The 19,390-nt window shown below is 35.3% G+C and overlaps 1 protein-coding gene across 1 annotated transcript; it reads left to right on the top strand.

Annotated features, from left to right (window-relative positions):
• The first annotated feature begins 13,129 nt into the window (after positions 1-13,129).
• Positions 13,130-18,644, top strand: LOC147399266 (delta-aminolevulinic acid dehydratase, chloroplastic-like). Its single transcript, XM_086448758.1, has 13 exons — positions 13,130-13,288; positions 13,591-13,906; positions 14,445-14,556; positions 14,622-14,695; positions 14,856-14,924; positions 15,064-15,147; positions 15,244-15,313; positions 16,654-16,709; positions 16,811-16,932; positions 17,269-17,340; positions 17,440-17,521; positions 17,608-17,685; positions 18,360-18,644. The coding sequence occupies exons 2-13, from the start codon at positions 13,598-13,600 to the stop codon at positions 18,525-18,527; spliced, it is 1,296 nt and encodes a 431-aa protein (XP_086304884.1). The 5' UTR covers positions 13,130-13,288; positions 13,591-13,597; the 3' UTR covers positions 18,528-18,644.
• Positions 18,645-19,390: the final 746 nt, after the last annotated feature.

Raw genomic sequence — 19,390 nt, forward strand, 5'->3', positions numbered from 1 at the left:
GATTTACAATGGGTGGCAAGGGGGCACTTACCCCCACAAGAACTTTTAAAAATTATAAGGATTTATATGCTACTACAACTAATAACAATGGTGGAGAAACAAAATCTAATGCAATTGCCCCCATATAGACAAAATCCTAACTCCATCCCTGACCAAAAGTCCAAGCAAAGGCTTAAATGCACTAGTAGAAATCATAAGCGAATGGGCCCCTAGAGTCAAAATCATTTGAAGAGATCTAGTACTGATTGAAATGTCGAGATTTTTAAGAATTATGCCAAATTCCTTCGCTTAGACTCATTTTTCAACAAACTTGACATTTTAGGAATGTTTATGTTTCGGTGATAACTTTAGTTATAGAATTCAAAATCACACACTATCGATTTTGACTTGCTTCTTGAATTAAGTAGTATCCATTTTCATGTTTAGTTTGATTTTATAATTTTTAGTAGTTTTTTGGTTATTTTAACTATTTTCGTGTTTTATTAGTAATAAAACTCTTTTCTTTTAAAAAATGTTGTAACTACAATACATAGATGATCTTGGATCTAATAAAATTTCTTTTCAAGAGTTCTCTTTTTTGGTGGATTCCATATTTTCTTGGGATATCAATATTGTTATTGTTTTACGTTGCATCATAAATTTTAGGGGAAAGCTTACAATTTTTTTTTTTTTTTTTTTAATATAAATATTCTAAGATAATACTTCGAGATATGATTTTAAACCTCGGATGATGAAAATGATTAGTTCTCTGGACACTGAGGGAAAAAAAAAATCCTCACATGGTCTCAGGTCATTCTTTAATATAATTAAACATATTTCATATTTTATTATGGCATTAGCCATCCAAATTTGACAACAGGGAGACCATTAATTGTAGTTAGAATGTGGATTAGGTTGTTGGACGCGACGGGACGGACACGAAAAGCCCTCATGTGAAGCGGTTTAATTTGATGATTATATACAATGAATTGAGGTTTGAGAGGAGAAGAAACTAAGAAAAGTGCACTAGTGTGTGAATGAATGTTGGGAGGGTGAGAAAATTGGGTTGAAAGACTTAAAAAGTGGATGGATATGGCCATGTAAGTGACAAAGAGTGTGGTTTTAGAAGTTTTTATTTGAAATTTTATTCTCATAGGGAGGAATGGAGGAAGCAATACCACGTCACATTGTTGAATTAGAAACACTTGTAATAATTATTTCTGCCACTAATTGTTTGTAAAGTTTCCCACATTCTCTTCGTTGGGTTATTAGTGGGAACATATTTAATAGAATTTAATTTGGGTCTCTCTGTCAGTATTTTTTTCTTTGTTGGGTATTTAGTGGAACGATGATATATTTGACCCAAACACCTCACTGGCACACGTGCATGGGTGAGATTTATGGGAGCGGATCCTCTGTAGTGGGTTTTCCTTGCTGTACCTTGTAGTGATATTAGACTATTGAAGGACAGCCACGTCACATAGTTATAAAATCTGTTTCGTTAAAAATTGGAGGTCATGGACTTTTTATCTTCAAAGCCTTCATCGGACTCAAAGAATTCTATTTTTTACAAGGATCCACTTCTACGACTTATATTATTAGTTCATAAATAATGAATAATTGAACTTTCATCATCTATGTTGTAAGTAAAAAAGATACTATCATCCATATATGTACCAGAATAGACAAAATTTAATTGCACAAACTACAAACCATCTTGTTAATCTTTCTACAGTGCACGAGGATTAGTCGGGTGCTCTAAGAGACTTGGATAACTAGATTTCAAACCAGAAATGTACATAAAAAGTAGAATAAAATTCATATGAATTTTACTAACTGAGAAAATTATATGACAAAATATTTAGGGAGGAAAATTTAATGGATATAGAAAAAGAAGGGAGTGGTATTGCATGTGAATATAATGAGATCCAAGCTATTGACAAAGGCATTGATCTTACTCTTAAGTACTAGGATGGATGATCCATTAATTGGGGAGTCCTCGTGTTGCACTCCTCCCACTTTTTAGTAAATTTATATTTGTACTATAAAAGTAAAAATAAAAAGATTATAATTGATTATGATTTACTATTGTGGTCCATTTCATTTTGGAGAATGAAGTTCTTCCTCGGTATACAAGGAGGGTGATTAAGGCTATTAGAGCCGCAAATAATACCTTTGAGGTCTATGGTTTTTTTCATATTCCTAGGGAGAGTCATTCTGGTTGAGAAGAGAGGGTAATTGATTGATCAATCATTTATATACCAAATGATGCCTAATACTAACGATCGTATGCCTTTCTTGCAGTGTCTATGGGGGAATAATTGTTCTTTGATCGTTCATCTTTTAAGAAAGATCATCCTCAACATCAAGACTGTTTGATGTATTGAGTTGTTGTTGAGTCGGACTCAAATTCAAGAAAAGGTGTGATGCTCAGAGTTAGGAAATACGGTGGAGCTCCGAATCAAATAAATCTAGGGAACACCCCAATCTCTGAGCTCAAAGACAATCCCGTGTTTGCTAGAGTGGTTACGTGTGGTGAACAATCAGGATACCAATCAAAACAGGAATAAATGGAAAACATTATCTAGATTTATGTTATAAATAAGAAGATAAGGTATGCAATTTCTTTTTGTTCAACTTTTTTTATACCAAGAAATTTGATTTGGTCGTTGGAGCGTTTTGGTGCAGGAACACCTCAATGCACTTTGTTCACAATTCAATGTCAAGTGTTGCAGATTTTTGCACTTTCAAATCCGATATCCTTTGAGTCGGATTTTGGTCCAATAAAACTAAAGGCCAAGTCCAATAAGGTGATTCACCACATGGGACATGCACAATCAAGGTGAGAATTGAGGCGAAGATCAAGAGGAAATTGTTTAGTAATTGTTTTGTATTATATTTTTTAGAATTTACTAAAAAGAAATTAAGTGATATTTTCTTTTAGGTTTTTTCTATTTGGGGATTTCCTATTTTTGGGGAGATAGACATGTTCTAATAACTCCCAGTATATAACTAGAGATCTCTAAGGTTGTAAAAACTACAAGGGAAAGGGAGAAGGGTGTACAATGGTTTTAGGGCTTGGGTTTGGGAATAAAACCTTGGTGTTTTTCTTGTATTGTTTTCATTTGATTTCTTAGTGAAGAAGATTAGTTCTCATCCGTAGATGTAGGCCAAGTAAATCCTTATGTGTGTCTATATATATATATATATATGGGCCAGAATTCATATTTGTCTTATATGGGCAAAAAGGTTTGGAATTGGGTAATTTTTTTGAGGATGATCTCTATGGAGAGGGGATCATCTTTGCAACAAAAAAAAAAAAAAATCAGCCCATTCTAAAATTTCTAGTCCCAGTTTACAAGTTAAAGAATCGTAAACCGTTCATTTTAACCCTGTTAGTTTGTAACCATTTTTCATAGGGTTAGAAGTTTTAATGGTTGACCAATGGATAATAATGACGATTGTTTCTGTTGATAAAGACTTGTAATTTTTCCTAAAGATAGACTGAAATATTTCAATATTTTGTGTTGATTTTAATTATTGTAATGTTCTATCATAATATTTTTAAAGCGTTGAGAATTTTAAACTATGGTGCCCTTTGTCGAGACCATTTGATTAGTCTCATTTGTAACAGAAGAAATCATGTTACAAGTAATCAAGTTTATCGAACAACTTAAAAAACTTGACTTATATAATTGAAAATTCACATGATCAAGCTAGCCCAATTAATCAGATGAATTATTTCTCAACTCTCCGTTCCAAAGCCATCTTATTAGAAACTTTTGACAATATGGGTATCATAATGAACTATGCTAAATTTTCAATGGATACGTATGATGATGATGATGACGACAATGAAACTTTACCACGCATAAGAGATGAATATTTCAAATATTATCAACATGTCAGGAAGAGTTGTATATTAAGAATGTACAATATTTATTATATTTTCTAAACGTATGTGTTTCAGTCTAATGCAATATAAATTTTAATACCAATTTAGTCACAAAACCATAGACTTTTAACAAGTTGAACCTTAATATATGAAGAATCACTAGTTATTTAAAGACCACCAATACAGAGGTGGACCAAATAGAAACATGGATGTTTAATAAATAAAAAATTATAGTTCATATTTTGTTTATTTTTAAAAATATTTATTTTATAGCTACACTTGATTATATATATTTGAAAATTTATAAGGTCTATATCCCTATTTTAAATTTTAAAATTTTTTTTTTAAATATTTAAAGAGTGATGTAACTGTAAAAAAATTGTTTGCAGTTGTGTCCGTACCATGGTTTTGATCTGATTGAATAGGTGAGTTTTGTGTTCTTGAGAAATGAAGATGTTGAGATAAAATAAATTAAAAAAAAAAAGAAGAAGATAAGATGAAATTGTATGTATTTGTGGAATTGTGTATCTTCAATAGGTTAAAAAAATAAGGGAAAAGTAATTAAGATGATTTGATCATTTGCAACAAAGATTGATTAAAAAAAAAAATAATCAGAAAAAACTGATTTAAACTAAATGTTTTGTTAAATGCTACACCGTCACACATAATGGAGAAGTTAAAAAGTAAAAGAGTAGGGTTATGAAATGAGTTGGATTGCTAGTATTTTCAATTAAAGACAAGGCTTGAATTAGAAAATACCACTAACACCCACGTGCCACTCAATTTATTGCGATTTTCACATTTCCGTCGTGGAGGTGTGCACATAATCTTAGATGCTTTTTACTCGTGTCTCAAGTAAATACATCTCCGGTTATGTGCACACCCCACGATAGAAATGTAAAAAGTCGCAGTAAACCCCAATGTCACGTCTTTATCAATGCACGCGGTTGGGCCAGATGACTTGGTCAGTACACATAACCATAGATTTTTTTCATCTTGATACATAAGAAAAAGATGTGTGGTTTTGTGCCCTTGCCACATCAGCCGTGTATCCAACTGTGTGCATTAATATTATGAAGAAAATAACAATGCACACTAAACCCATCACAATCCATTCTAAAGTCTAAATGCGCATTCATCATTATTCTTAAAAAGAAAAAATACAAAGAGGAAGGAAATAACAATCCACTTAGATGACAAGAAGGCAGAAACAAAACCAAAATACACTAATAAGAGACTTGAAAGATTAATCAGAGACTATAGCTCAAACCCAGAATCTAAATCTGACATCCATTCAATCTCAATCACCTTTCCCTCTCAGACCCCGAAAGTAAGATTTGGGGTTTTCCTCAAATTTTTTCCTGGGCATTCTGTGATCTCTTCCAGGGGCCTTCATCATCTTTTTGGGAGGAGACCCACCACCACTCCATTTCCATAAAACTATCAAAACAACCACCAACCCAAAAAAGTAAGGATACTGTTTTATCTTCTCTACAGAGAAACATGCAAGACTAGTTATTATCTGTAAGAGGAACCTCCATGTACTCTCTAAGAGAGGGAGAGAGTCTTTGAGTTTTTCTGATAATTGGTTTACTGCACTACCTGCCATTTCTCTCAAAGAAGGGAAAGTTAATGGAATGACTATGAGGGTCTTCCTAGCTTTGCTAAGAATGAGACCTTTAAATTAAGACTGACCCATGGAATACGAAAAGTTTACTATGTTCTCCACTTTTAATTAGAGAGCTGCTATTGGCACCCCAATTTTTTTACTTATTACATCAGATTAAAATAAACCATTGCTCTATATAGGGAACGTAGCGTGGAGAGGAGGGAAGCTCATTGTGCGAAACTTCACTTTAAAAGTACTAAACAATTCAATTTTTTTATGGTGGACTTTACTTTATTCCGATTGCTCCATAGAGGGAATGTAGCGTGGAGAGGAAGGAAGCTCATTGTGCGAAACTTCTCATTAGAGTACTATACAATTTGATTCTTTTATGGTGGCCTTTACTTTATTCCGATTGCTCCATAGGGGAACGTAGCGTAGACAGGAAGGAAGCTCATTGTCCGAAACTTCTCATTAAAGGTACTAAACAATTCGATTCTTTTATAGCGGTGGTCGAAGAAGATAAATCTTTTTTCTGGCTGTGGTAGAGGGAAGGGTTGATGTAATTGAGTTCTTATTCCAAGCGTTAGTACCGACCTTTACTCTATTCCAATAAAAGACAAGGAATAGTGGGTCAAGAGCTTAGTAGTTCAAGTGTGGACTTGTGTATGTTTGACTGCACATGGAAAATAGGGTGGAAAATTAATTTCTATGGAAAATGACATTTTTCATGTGTTTAATTGCATTTTTTCATGGAAAATGATTTTCCACCTTAATCAAAAAGTCCACCAAAACATGGATTTCACTTTCCCACTCATATGAGTGGGAAAGTAAAATCAATCTATATTTTTCATTCCCAAAATATCTTCTTCTTCCCTACCATCACCACCATCACACTAACCTCGTTGTCGTCACCATCTCCGACCACCTCTCTATCTCTCTTCGTCTTCTTCTTTTCCTTATCCTTCTCCTTTCCTGACCTCCGCTACCACCACCACATCCTCCCCCCTCCCCTCTTATCATTTTCCAAGCCTCTCCCTCTTCTCTTATCTTCTTTCTCATCTTCCTCCTCCTCTCCTTCTTCCTCTTCTTCTTCTTCTTTTCATATCCTCAAATATTTTTCCCATGATTTTATCCAAGTAAAATCAAACAATGGAATTTGATTTTTCAACCCTACCTATTTTTCACCATTATTTTTTCATAGATTTCAAATTCCGTGAAAAGTCACTTTCCATGCAATCAAACATTTAGTGTGGAGAGGAATGAAGCGAATCTTCTCATTAAAGGTACTAAACAATTTGATTTTTTTAAGTATCTTTTACTCTATTCTTCTAACAACAAGGAATAGTGGGTCAAGACCTCAGTAGTTCATTGTGTGAATCTTCTCATTAAAGGTACTAAAAAATTTGATTTTTTTTTATGGCCTTTATTCTATTCCTCTAATGTCAGGAGCTCAGTTCAGGTGTGGAAAGGAAGGAAACTCATTGTGTGAATCTTCTCATTAAAGGTATTAAACAATTCGATTTTTTTTAGGCGGCCTTGGAATGGTGGGTCAAGATCTCAGCCAAAAGTAAAAAGATCTCTAACCGTTCTCGGCATGCATGTCAAGACACCAAACAATCTAAAATAATGAGACCAAATCTCAAAAGTGAAACTACAACGAAGAAGAATATGGTTTGCTAATTCCATTTCTCAAGCACATCAAGCAACAATTGACCATGCACATACCCCTCCACATCAAGAAGTCCACAGTTTGAATTCTATCAAACATTGCAATCTACATAAAGAAAGCTATCTTCTTTAGAACCTTTGGACCCCAAATGGCAACATGAGGAAAGGAAGGCCCTTTAATATTACATAAAGAGTGATAGAAGGACTTAACCGAGAACCTCTCATCCTTGCCTACTTTCCAAATTCTCTCATCCTCTCTCCCAATATTTGACCAGTGGAATGTAGTGCCAGCAATTTACCTCCCAACTTCATCTACTTCCCAATCATTAAACAATCTATGAAAATCAAAGTCCCAAGCCCACTCACCATCTACAAGTCTTTTGAAACTTGAAACAGTAAGTCCCTTCTTTGAAGAAATGGAGTGAAGGGAAGGAAATTCGTCCTTAAGAGATTAAGAGCCGCACCAAATGTCTTTCCAAAATCTCACCCTATCGCATTTTCCTACCTTAAACTTTGTTCTCACCTTAAACACCAGAAAAGTCTTTATAATATCTTTCCACAATCCACACCCGTGTGAATTCCTCTTCACTTGACTCTCCTCGTTACAAGACAAGTTGCCTTTCGTATTAAAACACCACATGTAATCTGAAGGAATGGGTTCTACTGACATTTTGAAGTGGGAAGGCTACTTCAAAGTTTTTTTGCCAAAAATTTTCAATGTTCGAATGGTGTGCTATAATCTTTAATTAGGGTGTCATGAATAGTTTAAGATGAGCTGTAATAATTAAAAGTTAGGGTGCCAATGAGGAGGATCAATCCCACTAGCCAAAGAATCAAATAAAAATGATTTCTAGCAAGGAACCAGGATTTCGCCCAATGAGGTGGGGGTGGGGTGGGCAACCTGAGAGTAGAAAAAATTTTGTGGGGACAATTGAAAAAAAAAATAGTTGTCCGGCAATTAGAAGTGGAAAAAAAAATTAGTTGCGTGCACAAATATTTTTTTATTTGTCTCTAAAATCTGTTGCAATAGCTTACTAATCCATAGACTTTGAAATTTTTGTGGGAAAAAGTGCTCCCACCGTAAATCCGCCCTGCAGTCTCTCTCTCTAATGGGATGAAAAGTGCCAACTCTACACTTGGTATAATCCATCCTCTACAATAATTTCTTAAGTTGGTGAACACATCCATGGTTTAGTATGAGAAATGTTTCAGATACGTTTTCATTTTTATTTTCATATATATTTTTATTTTAAAACCTTTTGAGTTACATATAACAAAAAATTGTTTTATACTATAATGCATGTGGATGGATTTATCGATGTTTCATACTTCTCAAAGGGGCCGTGTGGGCCCTTGTTTTAGATATGTTTTCATTTTTATTTTCATATATTTGTAAATCATTAGGAATGAAGTTTCCTTGCTAAAAATGCTTGGGGTATCATCAAGTTATCAATTCATGCTCAAAATAACATGTCAAATACACATCTTACTCATAAAAAGGTCTAAGAAGGGCATATTGAGTAAGCCAGACATATCAGTTGCTTATTCTGCTTAGTTCTTACCTGTTATATTGATTCTTCCTCGAATGACTGACACTGAGTTGAGAAGGATCAAAGAAGTAGAGAAAGATGGAATCTCACATCTCTGCATCTCATGACCCGAATCTCAGCTATACAGAAACCAATAACTTGCCCCAATGAAGGTTATGTGCACAGTCACTTAGAATGGGACTATCGATTTCTTCTTCATTATAATCAAGACTGGTACCAGATTCAAGTGGCTTAAGAACCACATTTCAGAATTTTCAAGTCATGTCTCATTGATTTGGTGTTTTGTGAGCTAGTCGCTGTTTAGTGTTTGTTGTTGGAGCAGGAAGGGAACACTTGGCACCAACACAAATAGATGAAAAGTTCTGGCATAATTTCTTCATCAGAGGTCACATGAAACTAGAAAAAGCTCTCAAGAAACCAATATGAAACATACATGTTCTTAACAAAGAAAAGGAAGCTTTAAAGAAGTATCGGAGTCTTAATACATGACCAAAAAGGCTACGAGAGCACAACAAACTACAAAAGCCAACTAAAAATACCCAAATTTTCAGTCTCAATGGATGATTATTAGACTTAATGACAATCACTTAATCAAGTAGAAAAACGCAAACAAGCATCAAAGAGGGTCCATGTCGGGCACCTTCTTCACTGCCCGAAACTCCCATTCCTAGATAAAGTAGACCCACGTCAATTATACAACGCCTTTCTCCAAATAAACAGAAAGGGTTGTAATGGTCTGGTCGACAGGAGAACCAGTCTTAACGAGCATAATTATGACACAAGGTTTTTGGATTGAAAGAACAAAGGATTCAGGATCATGGAATCCGAATAATGGGAGGTTTCCTTCATGTTTAGCTCGCTTGACTGTCTCGTCAACTTTGGAGGTCGTCCGATTGTATACAGAAATGGGGAAGCCTTTCTCTCCAATGTTGAGAGCAAGATTTTGCCCCATGACAGCAAGTCCTGCTAAGCCTATTCTCGAAAGGTTCGACCATGGGTTGGCCATTTTTTCTCTGTTAAAATTAAGGAGATTATCAGTGAGAGAAATGTGCAAATCGTTAAATTTTTATTTGAATTTTTTTTTTCTTGAGGAATTGTAACCATGAACTGTTAACAAGAAGGGAAATTTACTTAAAAGGATCCTGATAGAGAGATTTCTTTCTAAATAGTTCCTAAGTTTTGGGTGGTCTCCTCGTCCAAAATTTAGTATATATAAAAAAAAAATTCTTAATAGTCCCTACTCCCTAGACCTCATCTCATGTTGTAATATTTTTGAAGTAGCCAATTACCATTTTCTCATCTTTTTCAAATAATTAGATTTTCTAACGGCTATTACAGGTTTTGGATTGAAAGAACAAAGGATTCAGGATGTTGAATCCGAATAAGGGAGGTTTTTCATGTTTAGCTCGCTTGAAATCTCGTCAACTTTGAGGTCGTCCGATTGTATACAGAAATGGGGAAGCCTTTCTCTCCAATGTTGAGAGCAAGATTTTGCCCCATGACAGCAAGTCCTGCTAAGCCTATTCTATGACCATGGGTTGGCCATTTTTTCTCTGTTAAAATTAAGGAGATTATCAGTGAGAGAAATGTGCAAATCGTTAAACTGAATTTTTTTTTCTGGAATACTGTTAACAAGAAGGGAAATTTACTTAAAAGGATCCTGATAGAGAGATTTCTTTCTAAATAGTTCCTAGTTTTGGGTGGTCTTCGTCCAAAATTTAGTATATATAAAAAAAAATTCTTAATAGTCCCTACTCCCTAGACCTCATCTCATGTTGTAATATTTTTGAAGTAGCCAAATTACCATTTTCTCATCTTTTTCAAATAATTAGATTTTCTAACGGCTATTACAATTATTTTTGTTGATTTTTTTTAAAATCTTGAATGACGAATGAAAAATGATATGCTCTTACTCTGGAATATTTAGACGTATGTTATTTATTTATTTTAATGATTTATTAATAAAAAAATTGAATGATAAAGTTGAACTTCTAAATTTTTTGATGATTACGTTATAATCTTTAATTTGATTGTCCATTTCGTAACCATGATATATGCATTTTAGGTATTTCTAGAAGATTTCCCTGGTATCAAAGTCAAATTTATGATTTAACTACTATTAATATTTAGATTAATGATTTTCTAACTAGAAAGTCTTCACTCGATCAATACTCGGCTGACGTGACATGGACACAGAAACCATAGATTTATTTTCTCGGGATACACAATTGCACTATGTTATGGGGATTTGTAATTGTATATCCCGAGGAAACATGTCTATGGTTCCGTGTCCGTGCCATGTCAACCAAGTATTGGCCGAGTAAAGACTTTCTAGTTAGAATATCAACACTCAATATTTTAAGTTTGGCAATAATTATTGATGAACCCGACATTTTTAACTTATATTTAATTACTATTGAGCTCAACAATAAAAATGTTGAATTCAAGAATAAAAAGTGGTGAACTCAACTATGTAAATGTGATCCAAAATTTTAAGCTTGTTTCATTTTTCCGAACTCGACATCTAGTAAATCTTCTCAAAATATCCAAAATACATATATCATAGTTTCGAAACAAACACTAGAATCTAAAATTTTATGAATTTTGAATTTTTGTTCTTCATTTTTTTAATAAATTGTAAAAAAAAAAAGTATATCGAAATGTTCAAATTAAGAATACATCATTCTCCATTTGTTGTTCACAATAAAAAATCATTAGAAAGTATCGCAATTGCCATGAAATATTTATGTGAAAAAGACGAGAATATAGGTAATTCGGGTATTTCAAAAACATTACAACGGGGACTATTAAGAAAAGAAAAGAGAAGTTCACTAAATAAATTATTAAAATACCACCTAAAACTTGGGGATTACTTAGGAACAAGCCCCTTCGCCAAGGTCCTTTAAGTAATTTTCCCTAACAAGAAAGATTGGTGACACAGTTACAGATTGTGGAGGCGCGGTCTGAATCCGATCTAGCAGGGCATTTTAGTCCAACAATAGTAGGGCTGCAACATGGGTGGGCTGGCACAACTCATCTCAGGCTCAACCCGATTAATAGCCTGGACTGAGTTATGTAGAAAATGAGTTGAGCTTGGATCGAAATGAGGGATCAAGCAACCCAACCCAACCTGAATCTAATGCCTATATACTAATTTATAAATATTTTTATCGTAATTATATATTTTTTGTTTTACTTTCTTGATTCCATCTTATTGTTATGGCTTTTGGACAATTGGATGTTATTAATGTGGACTTTGATTTAGTATGGTTTGTCTAAATATTCTCTCAATAATGATTTTTGAGGTTGTATGTGATTTTATCTACAATCTACTAGTGGTTTTGCTTTTAATGTTATATTTTTATAAAAAAATTATTTAGTGATTAAAATGAAATTAGGGATATTCAACGAGTCAATCCACCTAAAATTAACTAACTTGGACCAAGTTCAACCGGATTTTAGAAGATTAAGCTTGGATTGAGTTTGGGTTAGAGAGCTCGAGCCTGATGATTGGGTTGAGTCGAGCTTGGGTTGAGCCTAGGTTTACTCTCCAACCCACCTAGGTTGCAGCCCTAAACAATAATCATGCCAAACTTGTAATTGTGCGTTTTATCTCATCAGCAGTCAATTTCACATGATGACGCGAAAGATCTCATGTTTCTACTCCATTAGGTATTTTTGGAGCGTTGGTTTGGATCTTAACTTTTGGTATCAAAGACAACCCATGTCCAGTGTTCGAGTCATAGGGAGGAGATTGTGGAGAGTAAAAAAAGAGCATCTTTATAGTATGGGATATGGAAGGGGTTTTAAAAAAAACGAGAAAAAGAGAGACTCCTCTATAATATTGAATATGGAAGAGGTTTGGATAAAAAGGAGGGGGGGAGGGGTTTGCCATGGTAGGCTATCGTGATTAGTTTGGGAAGGGGCGACTTATGAAAAAAAAAAGAGGGATACATAATATTTAAAAAGAAGGCCAAAGAGTTCGCCATAAAATAGGCCAACAAGGATGTCAACCTTGAAACGTGGGGGTATGTTATGATGTTTAGGTTAATACTTCAACTTTTCACTACATTTAACACCTAAGTATTTTTCGAGCATTGGTTAGGGTCTTAACATCACCTAAACGTATGTCCACGTGAGGTAACCTCCCGTATGCCAATCGTGATAATTTGACTGGCAAACTCGATCGACCACTCGACATGACAAGTTCGGGAACCATAGATCCGTGTTCCTCGCAAAACACAGTTCCCTCGAGATACACTTTTTTATGGGAAAGTGCAGCTGTGTATCCTGAGGAGTGCCGATCTACGGTTCCTGAACTTGCCACGTTAGGGTAATTGATTAAGTTTGCCACGTGGGGTAATCAGATTATCACGATCCTGTATATACGTAGGGCCATGTGGGAATCCTGAAGTTGTTATCATGTTTCTTAACATCAGAAGATAAGGCTGCTTGCCACGTAGGAGTCCTGAAGTTGTTTTCATGTTTCTTAACATCAGACGATAAGGCTGCGCAGACTTTGCTGGTTTGAACCGCAAGCAAAGCTTGAATTTCTTCTAAAAAAAACCTGTTTTTGTTTAATCCGAGGTAAGATTCTCAGCTTAATTCTCCTATATTTGATCCAAAATTTTCCTTCAGATGCTCTATTTGTAGTTGCGCTTGATCTATTGTCAGATCTCTCTCTTGAAAGAAGATTATATCTCATTAATTCTAATATCAATGCTTTTAGGGTTGTTTAATTCATCCTAAAAATCTGATTTTGATTCATCTGTTCTTATTAGATTTCTGCTTCTCTAGCTATCAGATTCATAATTGATTTTTGGACTAGCTTTCTGGATTGGATCACACTCGGTTTTTCGATCTTTAAATCTCGAGAATTATAATTGCAGGAAATTCATGGCCTGCACCACAATTTCTGTTGGTCCAAACAATGTTGGCACAATTAGGCGTTTTGATGGGCAAAGCTATGCTGGCTTGAAGCCATCAGTAAAATTGCAATTTATAAACGTTAAGCGTGCAATCAAGACACGATCACGGACTCAATTTGTTATAAGAGCGAGTGACGAACGAGAAACATCATTGAAGAAGTCAGGATTAAGTATTGAGGAAAGCGAAGCTGCTGTCGTAGCTGGGAACGCTCCAGAAGCGCCACCTGTACCTCCTAAAGCGGCGGCACCAACTGGAACTCCTGTGATCCCATTATTTGTATGTTTGATTACTATCCTTAGCAATGAAGATCCTCTAAATTACCTTACCTTTTCAGCTTGTTAGTGAATGTATCCATGTTATTAGGCTGGAGATCCACATTGTGGTAGAGTCCTACTTTGAAGGAACCCTCCTTGTTACAAGACATTTGGCGTTTTGAATTTATTTCACACCCCTACATTTCTGCCAAAATTTGGAACACCCCCTTGGAAATGCCACATGTAACTCAATGGAGAGGGTTCCTTCAAAGTTTTTTCCCATTGTGGTGTATGGTGTTAAAGCACTTGCCATTTATGAGTTCCAATTCTTTTATAATTTTTTTTCCCATTGTGGCATCACCAATTTACAAAAAATAACCACATTAGGGAAGCCCTCAATACAGATAATGTCTTGCAATTGGTCAAATTCTGTGAAATCCCAAATTGACCTTTTTGTGTCAATAAAAAAAATCTTCTTGTTTATTTGAAATAGGAATGGTTTCATTTATGTGTTTTTTAATCACTTGTGTTCTCTGATCTTGTATATTCATTTCTTTTAGTCCCTGAGTAGGCGTCCTCGTCGTAATAGGAGGTCACCAGTGCTAAGAGCTTCATTCCAGGAAACGCAAATAAGTCCTGCAAATTTTGTCTACCCACTATTTATCCATGAAGGTTGGTAGTAGTTGTAAATGTTGATCATTTGTCACCTATTTACTTACATATTTTTGGACTTGTAGGTGAAGAGGACACTCCTATAGGAGCTATGCCTGGATGTTATAGGCTTGGATGGAGACATGGTCTTTTGGAAGAGGTGATTAAGCTTTTTTTTATGCTCCATTTTGAAGTTTTCTATATTTTATTATCTGGAATGTTTGTTCACTAAATCAAATACATTGAAACTTGTTTATTTTACATCACTGGACACTTTTCTGTCTGAGCAGTTTCTAATACTGAAGCTTTCTTTGATGCAGGTTTACAAGGCCCGTGATGTTGGTGTCAATAGTGTCGTCCTTTTTCCTAAAGTACCAGATGCTTTAAAGGTTCTTTTCCCTCTCCCTTTCACTGTTCCAATCCCAATTTCGTTTCTTAATGCTCTAGGGTCTTTTATCTGAAGGGAATGATGTTATATATATTTTACTTTATTATTTTTCATAATTTTTTTGGTTCTTGTTCCCCTAGTCACCTACTGGAGATGAAGCATATAACGAGAATGGTCTGGTGCCTCGAGCAATACGTCTGCTCAAAGACAAGTACCCTGACCTTGTGAGTCTAAATATTTCAGTTTCCTCATTTTTCTACAGTTTCATTGGGTGTGAAGTATGGTAGTTTTATAGATGCCACAAAATCTTGTTTTTGTAGGTTATATACACTGATGTTGCTTTGGACCCATATTCCTCTGACGGGCATGATGGCATTGTCAGAGAAGATGGTAAGGATAATATTTGAAGATTTTTGTTTTTTGTTTTTGTCTCTTAAACCTCGTCTGTTAATAAATTGAGTTTATGACGTTATATGTCACATGGTTTGGGTTCTAATTGAATGTTAATTAACCATAATAATAAACTGATGAGTGGCTATGCTTGTAATTTGTGCTTTGGAAAATTATCGAAGGTTTATCCTAAATGACTAGGGTCGACTGACCTATCCCTTTTCTAGGTTCAATCCACATCCCTTTTGGTCTCTCTTTTATAATCTTCAACATGCATGTTTCTTTTTGTTGATGCTGAGTTGCACATGATAAGACCATCTCAATCGGCTTTCCTTCATTTTTTTTTTTTTGGATGGGTACAGGGTTGGTGGTTAGCAAATGAATAGGGTTAATTGGTTTTCCTCCAATTTATCACATATTGGGACTGCTACAAAATCTTCGCAGTTGTGTTCATTTCCTATTTTGATCTTTCACCATCCTTTAAGTCATTCATCTCAACATCTTCATCTCATAGGGTGTGAGTGGAAGAAATACTAACGGAGTCGCTTATATCTTTAGTTTCATCTACAATATATGTTCTCCCTACTTCATGGCCCCTTTCAAGAGGCCCAGTTCATGTTAAAGCAGCCTTTTTCCACCATATAGGTTCTTGCCTGGTAAGATCCTAGAAGAATTCTTGATTTGGCTTTGTTCTTATCATTGATACCACTTGTAGAGGGAACTTTCTTGATATTGTCTTTATCTCCTTACCTGTACTGCTGATATAAGAAGATGGCAATGTGAATTCCTATGAGGGGACCAAGCAATGATGTCTCCAAAATTTCTTAGATGTGTGGCTCCTTGCACATATTTTCATCTTGTCTTCAATTCAGAAAACCTTCAATATAGATTTAATTGAGCTCTTTAGTTGGAAGGAGTTCATTGGATGATAAGAGTTCAATACCTTTGAAGTAAGCCTGTCTCGACCTGTTGGCTTTTAAATCCAGCAATAATTGACTACATAGAAATTGTCAGCACTTCAACCCAAATTGAGATGCTTAGGTTTAATCCCAATAACCATTCCCTTTTTAGTGTCATCTTTCTTTCATTGGTGCAGGGTTTGTCTGTTGTTGCTGTGCTTATTTCTCAGTTCTAGGTTCCAGCATCTAATTGTTTAGCAACCTTTTTGAAAGTGAGGTCTGCAATTTCGTGGTTTTGATTACTTGATGTTAAATTATTTCAAATTTTCAGAAGATGCAAGTTAATAGTCTGAAGCAAACATTCAGTTTGATCTTTAATCTTGGGAGAGAAAAAATAATTATATGTTATTCATCACACTTCTCATTTGGTATTTCTAACAGGAGTCATAATTAATGACGAAACAGTTCATCAATTATGCAAGCAGGCTGTTGCTCAGGTAATTTAAGAAGTACTCATAGAATACAACTTGTATTTATTCTTTCAACTCAACCTTATTCCAAATTAATTTGTGATTCTATTGGCATGGTGTGAAAAAAGGCTCGATCAGGAGCAGATGTTGTAAGTCCCAGTGACATGATGGATGGTCGTGTAGGAGCAATCCGAGAAGCTCTGGATGCTGAAGGTTTTCTAGATGTGTCTATCATGTCTTATACAGCAAAGTAATTAACACATACTTTAGTATGACACTTCAAAATTTCCTTCTGTGGAGCAAGTAGAATTGTAGCTCTCACCCTTTCTGCATGTGAGCCACATGAGCTGATAGGAGATTGGGAGCCATTGACTTTGTGTGCCAAATAGGAGCCTATTGGAAATATTTTATGCTTTGAGATCTCTTTCTTTCTTTTAGTGCATTTAACTCTTGGGAGCCTCCTTGTTCAACATTTTTTGTCTTGCTTTGGACTAGCAACCACTCTGGCGACTTTTAGTTATCCTGCCTGAATAATCTGGTACCAGTTACTTCTTTAATATGTTAATCAAATGTGTATGTCAAACAGGTACGCAAGTGCATTTTATGGTCCATTCCGTGAAGCATTAGACTCAAATCCACGTTTTGGAGACAAAAAAACGTATGAAGCTCAGAAAAATTTAGTTTCATTGTTGAATCTCTTAAATTTTATGTAACTGTTGCTTACTATCACATATCAATTTGGATTGGCAAACAAAAGTTACCAGATGAACCCAGCAAATTATAGAGAAGCTCTGGTTGAGACCCATGCCGATGAGGCTGAGGGAGCTGATATCCTTCTGGTAAACATTCTTTGTATGAGCATTTCCCATCCCACATATCAGTATGTGGCAGGACACTAATAAGAGTAATTTAATCTAATTCATAGGTTAAACCTGGGCTGCCTTACTTAGATATTATACGGCTTCTCCGAGATAACTCCCATCTACCAATTGCTGCATATCAGGTAACTTCCTCATTTGTCTACTTCTTTGATTTCTTTTTTATAATAAGCTGGGTTGGACCCTTCAAAATATGCTTTTACTACAGAGAGCGAGGTAATAGAATGCCAATTTAGCTATAGCTTCGAGTCCTAAGAATCTTTTTCTGTCCCTGAGGTTATCAACTTGCCTTCTTCATTCTTGATAGGAATTTTTCCCTTCGGATTATTTCCAATTTTGTAATTGAAAGGGTACAATTTACTTGGAATTGTATAATCATATACGAAATTGATGTCAACCAGTGTGGCTTAGGATGAGTTCTGACCTAATTGTGGATTCTCTTGCGAATATTCAATAGAGAAGCATCCAATATGTAGTTTTAAACAGAAATATCTGAGATTAGATGCTAATTGCTTGTCTGCCTTTGTTTTGTTTATTTGCCCTGATCGCTGGTCCCGAGACCAGAAGAGGAGGGTAATGTCAGGTTGGCATTACCCACTTCAAAATGAGAAAACAGTTCGAACTCAACTGAACCAATTTAGAGGAGGCATTGATGCTCCAAACAAATTGAGTGACAATACTTGTTACTACACCTGATGGAGGCTTTAGCTTTCTTTTCTAGCTATATATTATATGTGGTTTTCTTTCTGAACTCTTTTCATTTATTGAGAGCTTGACTTATTTCCCCTTTCTGATCCAGGTTTCAGGTGAGTATTCAATGATAAAGGCTGCTGGTGTTTTGAAAATGATAGATGAAGAAAAAGTGATGATGGAATCACTGATGTGCCTCCGACGGGCTGGAGCAAGCATCATTCTATCATATTTTGCTCTACAAGCTGCTAGATCTTTATGCGGTGAGAAGAGATGAATCTAGTTGGGATAGAACAGAACGTTATGAGATGCAGATAACAATTATGAGACCTATAACCTCTTTATTTAAATATGTAACATCATAATTAAGTTTAATTGAATGAGATTCTCAGAAGCTGTCATCGCAGTCTGTTTTCGATATCATACAGCCCAGGGGAAGGCCAGACTGATCAACCTTCACACATTACAATAGAAAGATAAAAATATTATGAAGAAAAAAGAAGGAAAAAAAAATTGCTCTCATTTTAATGAAACAAATATCCTTGGGATGGTTTGTAGATTTCAGCTATAAGGTGAGCCGTGTTGCAGGGAACTTCTACCAAACCTCTAAAAATGTTGGAAGAATCGTTGAGTTGCAGGTTTATGATCTCTTGTGAAGTTCAGAAGCTGCTTCTCTGAGAAGGGTATTCTCTTGGACAGACCGGTCGTGGCAATCAGCCATGTGGTTCAGCTTGTCAATGGGCTAGTTAATTCAAGAAAGGATGAAGAATCTGAGAATGGGGTAAAGGCCTAAGAATCTGGTGGAATGGAGGGAAGGTATGTTATTCTGCATACCACTAAAGCATGTTGGGTATGGAGGATTTTAGATGCTAGATACAGAAATCTGGGGGACCTGGTTGCATGACGTGAATTCAAGCCGATTTTTATTTTTATGGAGATTGGCTTTTGGATTAGAGGGTGGTAAGCATGAGAGGTAAAGGTGTTCATAGAATGGAAAAGTTTGCAAAGTAATCCATGCTCAGCAACTATGTTAATGGTATTGTTAAAAGAGTAGCTATATGTGAGATGTTGACATTAGAATGTGGGTTGAAGACAATCTAAGAGTAGGGTTTTCTGTTTTATAAAGACTGGAGCCAATCT

This window comes from Akebia trifoliata, chromosome 7 (genome assembly GCF_017979445.1).
Source record: "Akebia trifoliata isolate Shusen 1 chromosome 7, ASM1797944v1, whole genome shotgun sequence".
Lineage (NCBI taxonomy): Eukaryota > Viridiplantae > Streptophyta > Magnoliopsida > Ranunculales > Lardizabalaceae > Akebia > Akebia trifoliata.

Coding starts and splice junctions, on each gene's coding strand:
- LOC147399266 (XM_086448758.1), top strand. CDS start 13,598: ATGGCCTGCACCACAATTTCTGTTGGTCCAAACAATGTTGGCACAATT. Junction 13,907..14,444: donor CTCCTGTGATCCCATTATTT/GTATGTTTGATT, acceptor CATTTCTTTTAG/TCCCTGAGTAGGCGTCCTCG. Junction 16,710..16,810: donor GCAAGCAGGCTGTTGCTCAG/GTAATTTAAGAA, acceptor GTGTGAAAAAAG/GCTCGATCAGGAGCAGATGT.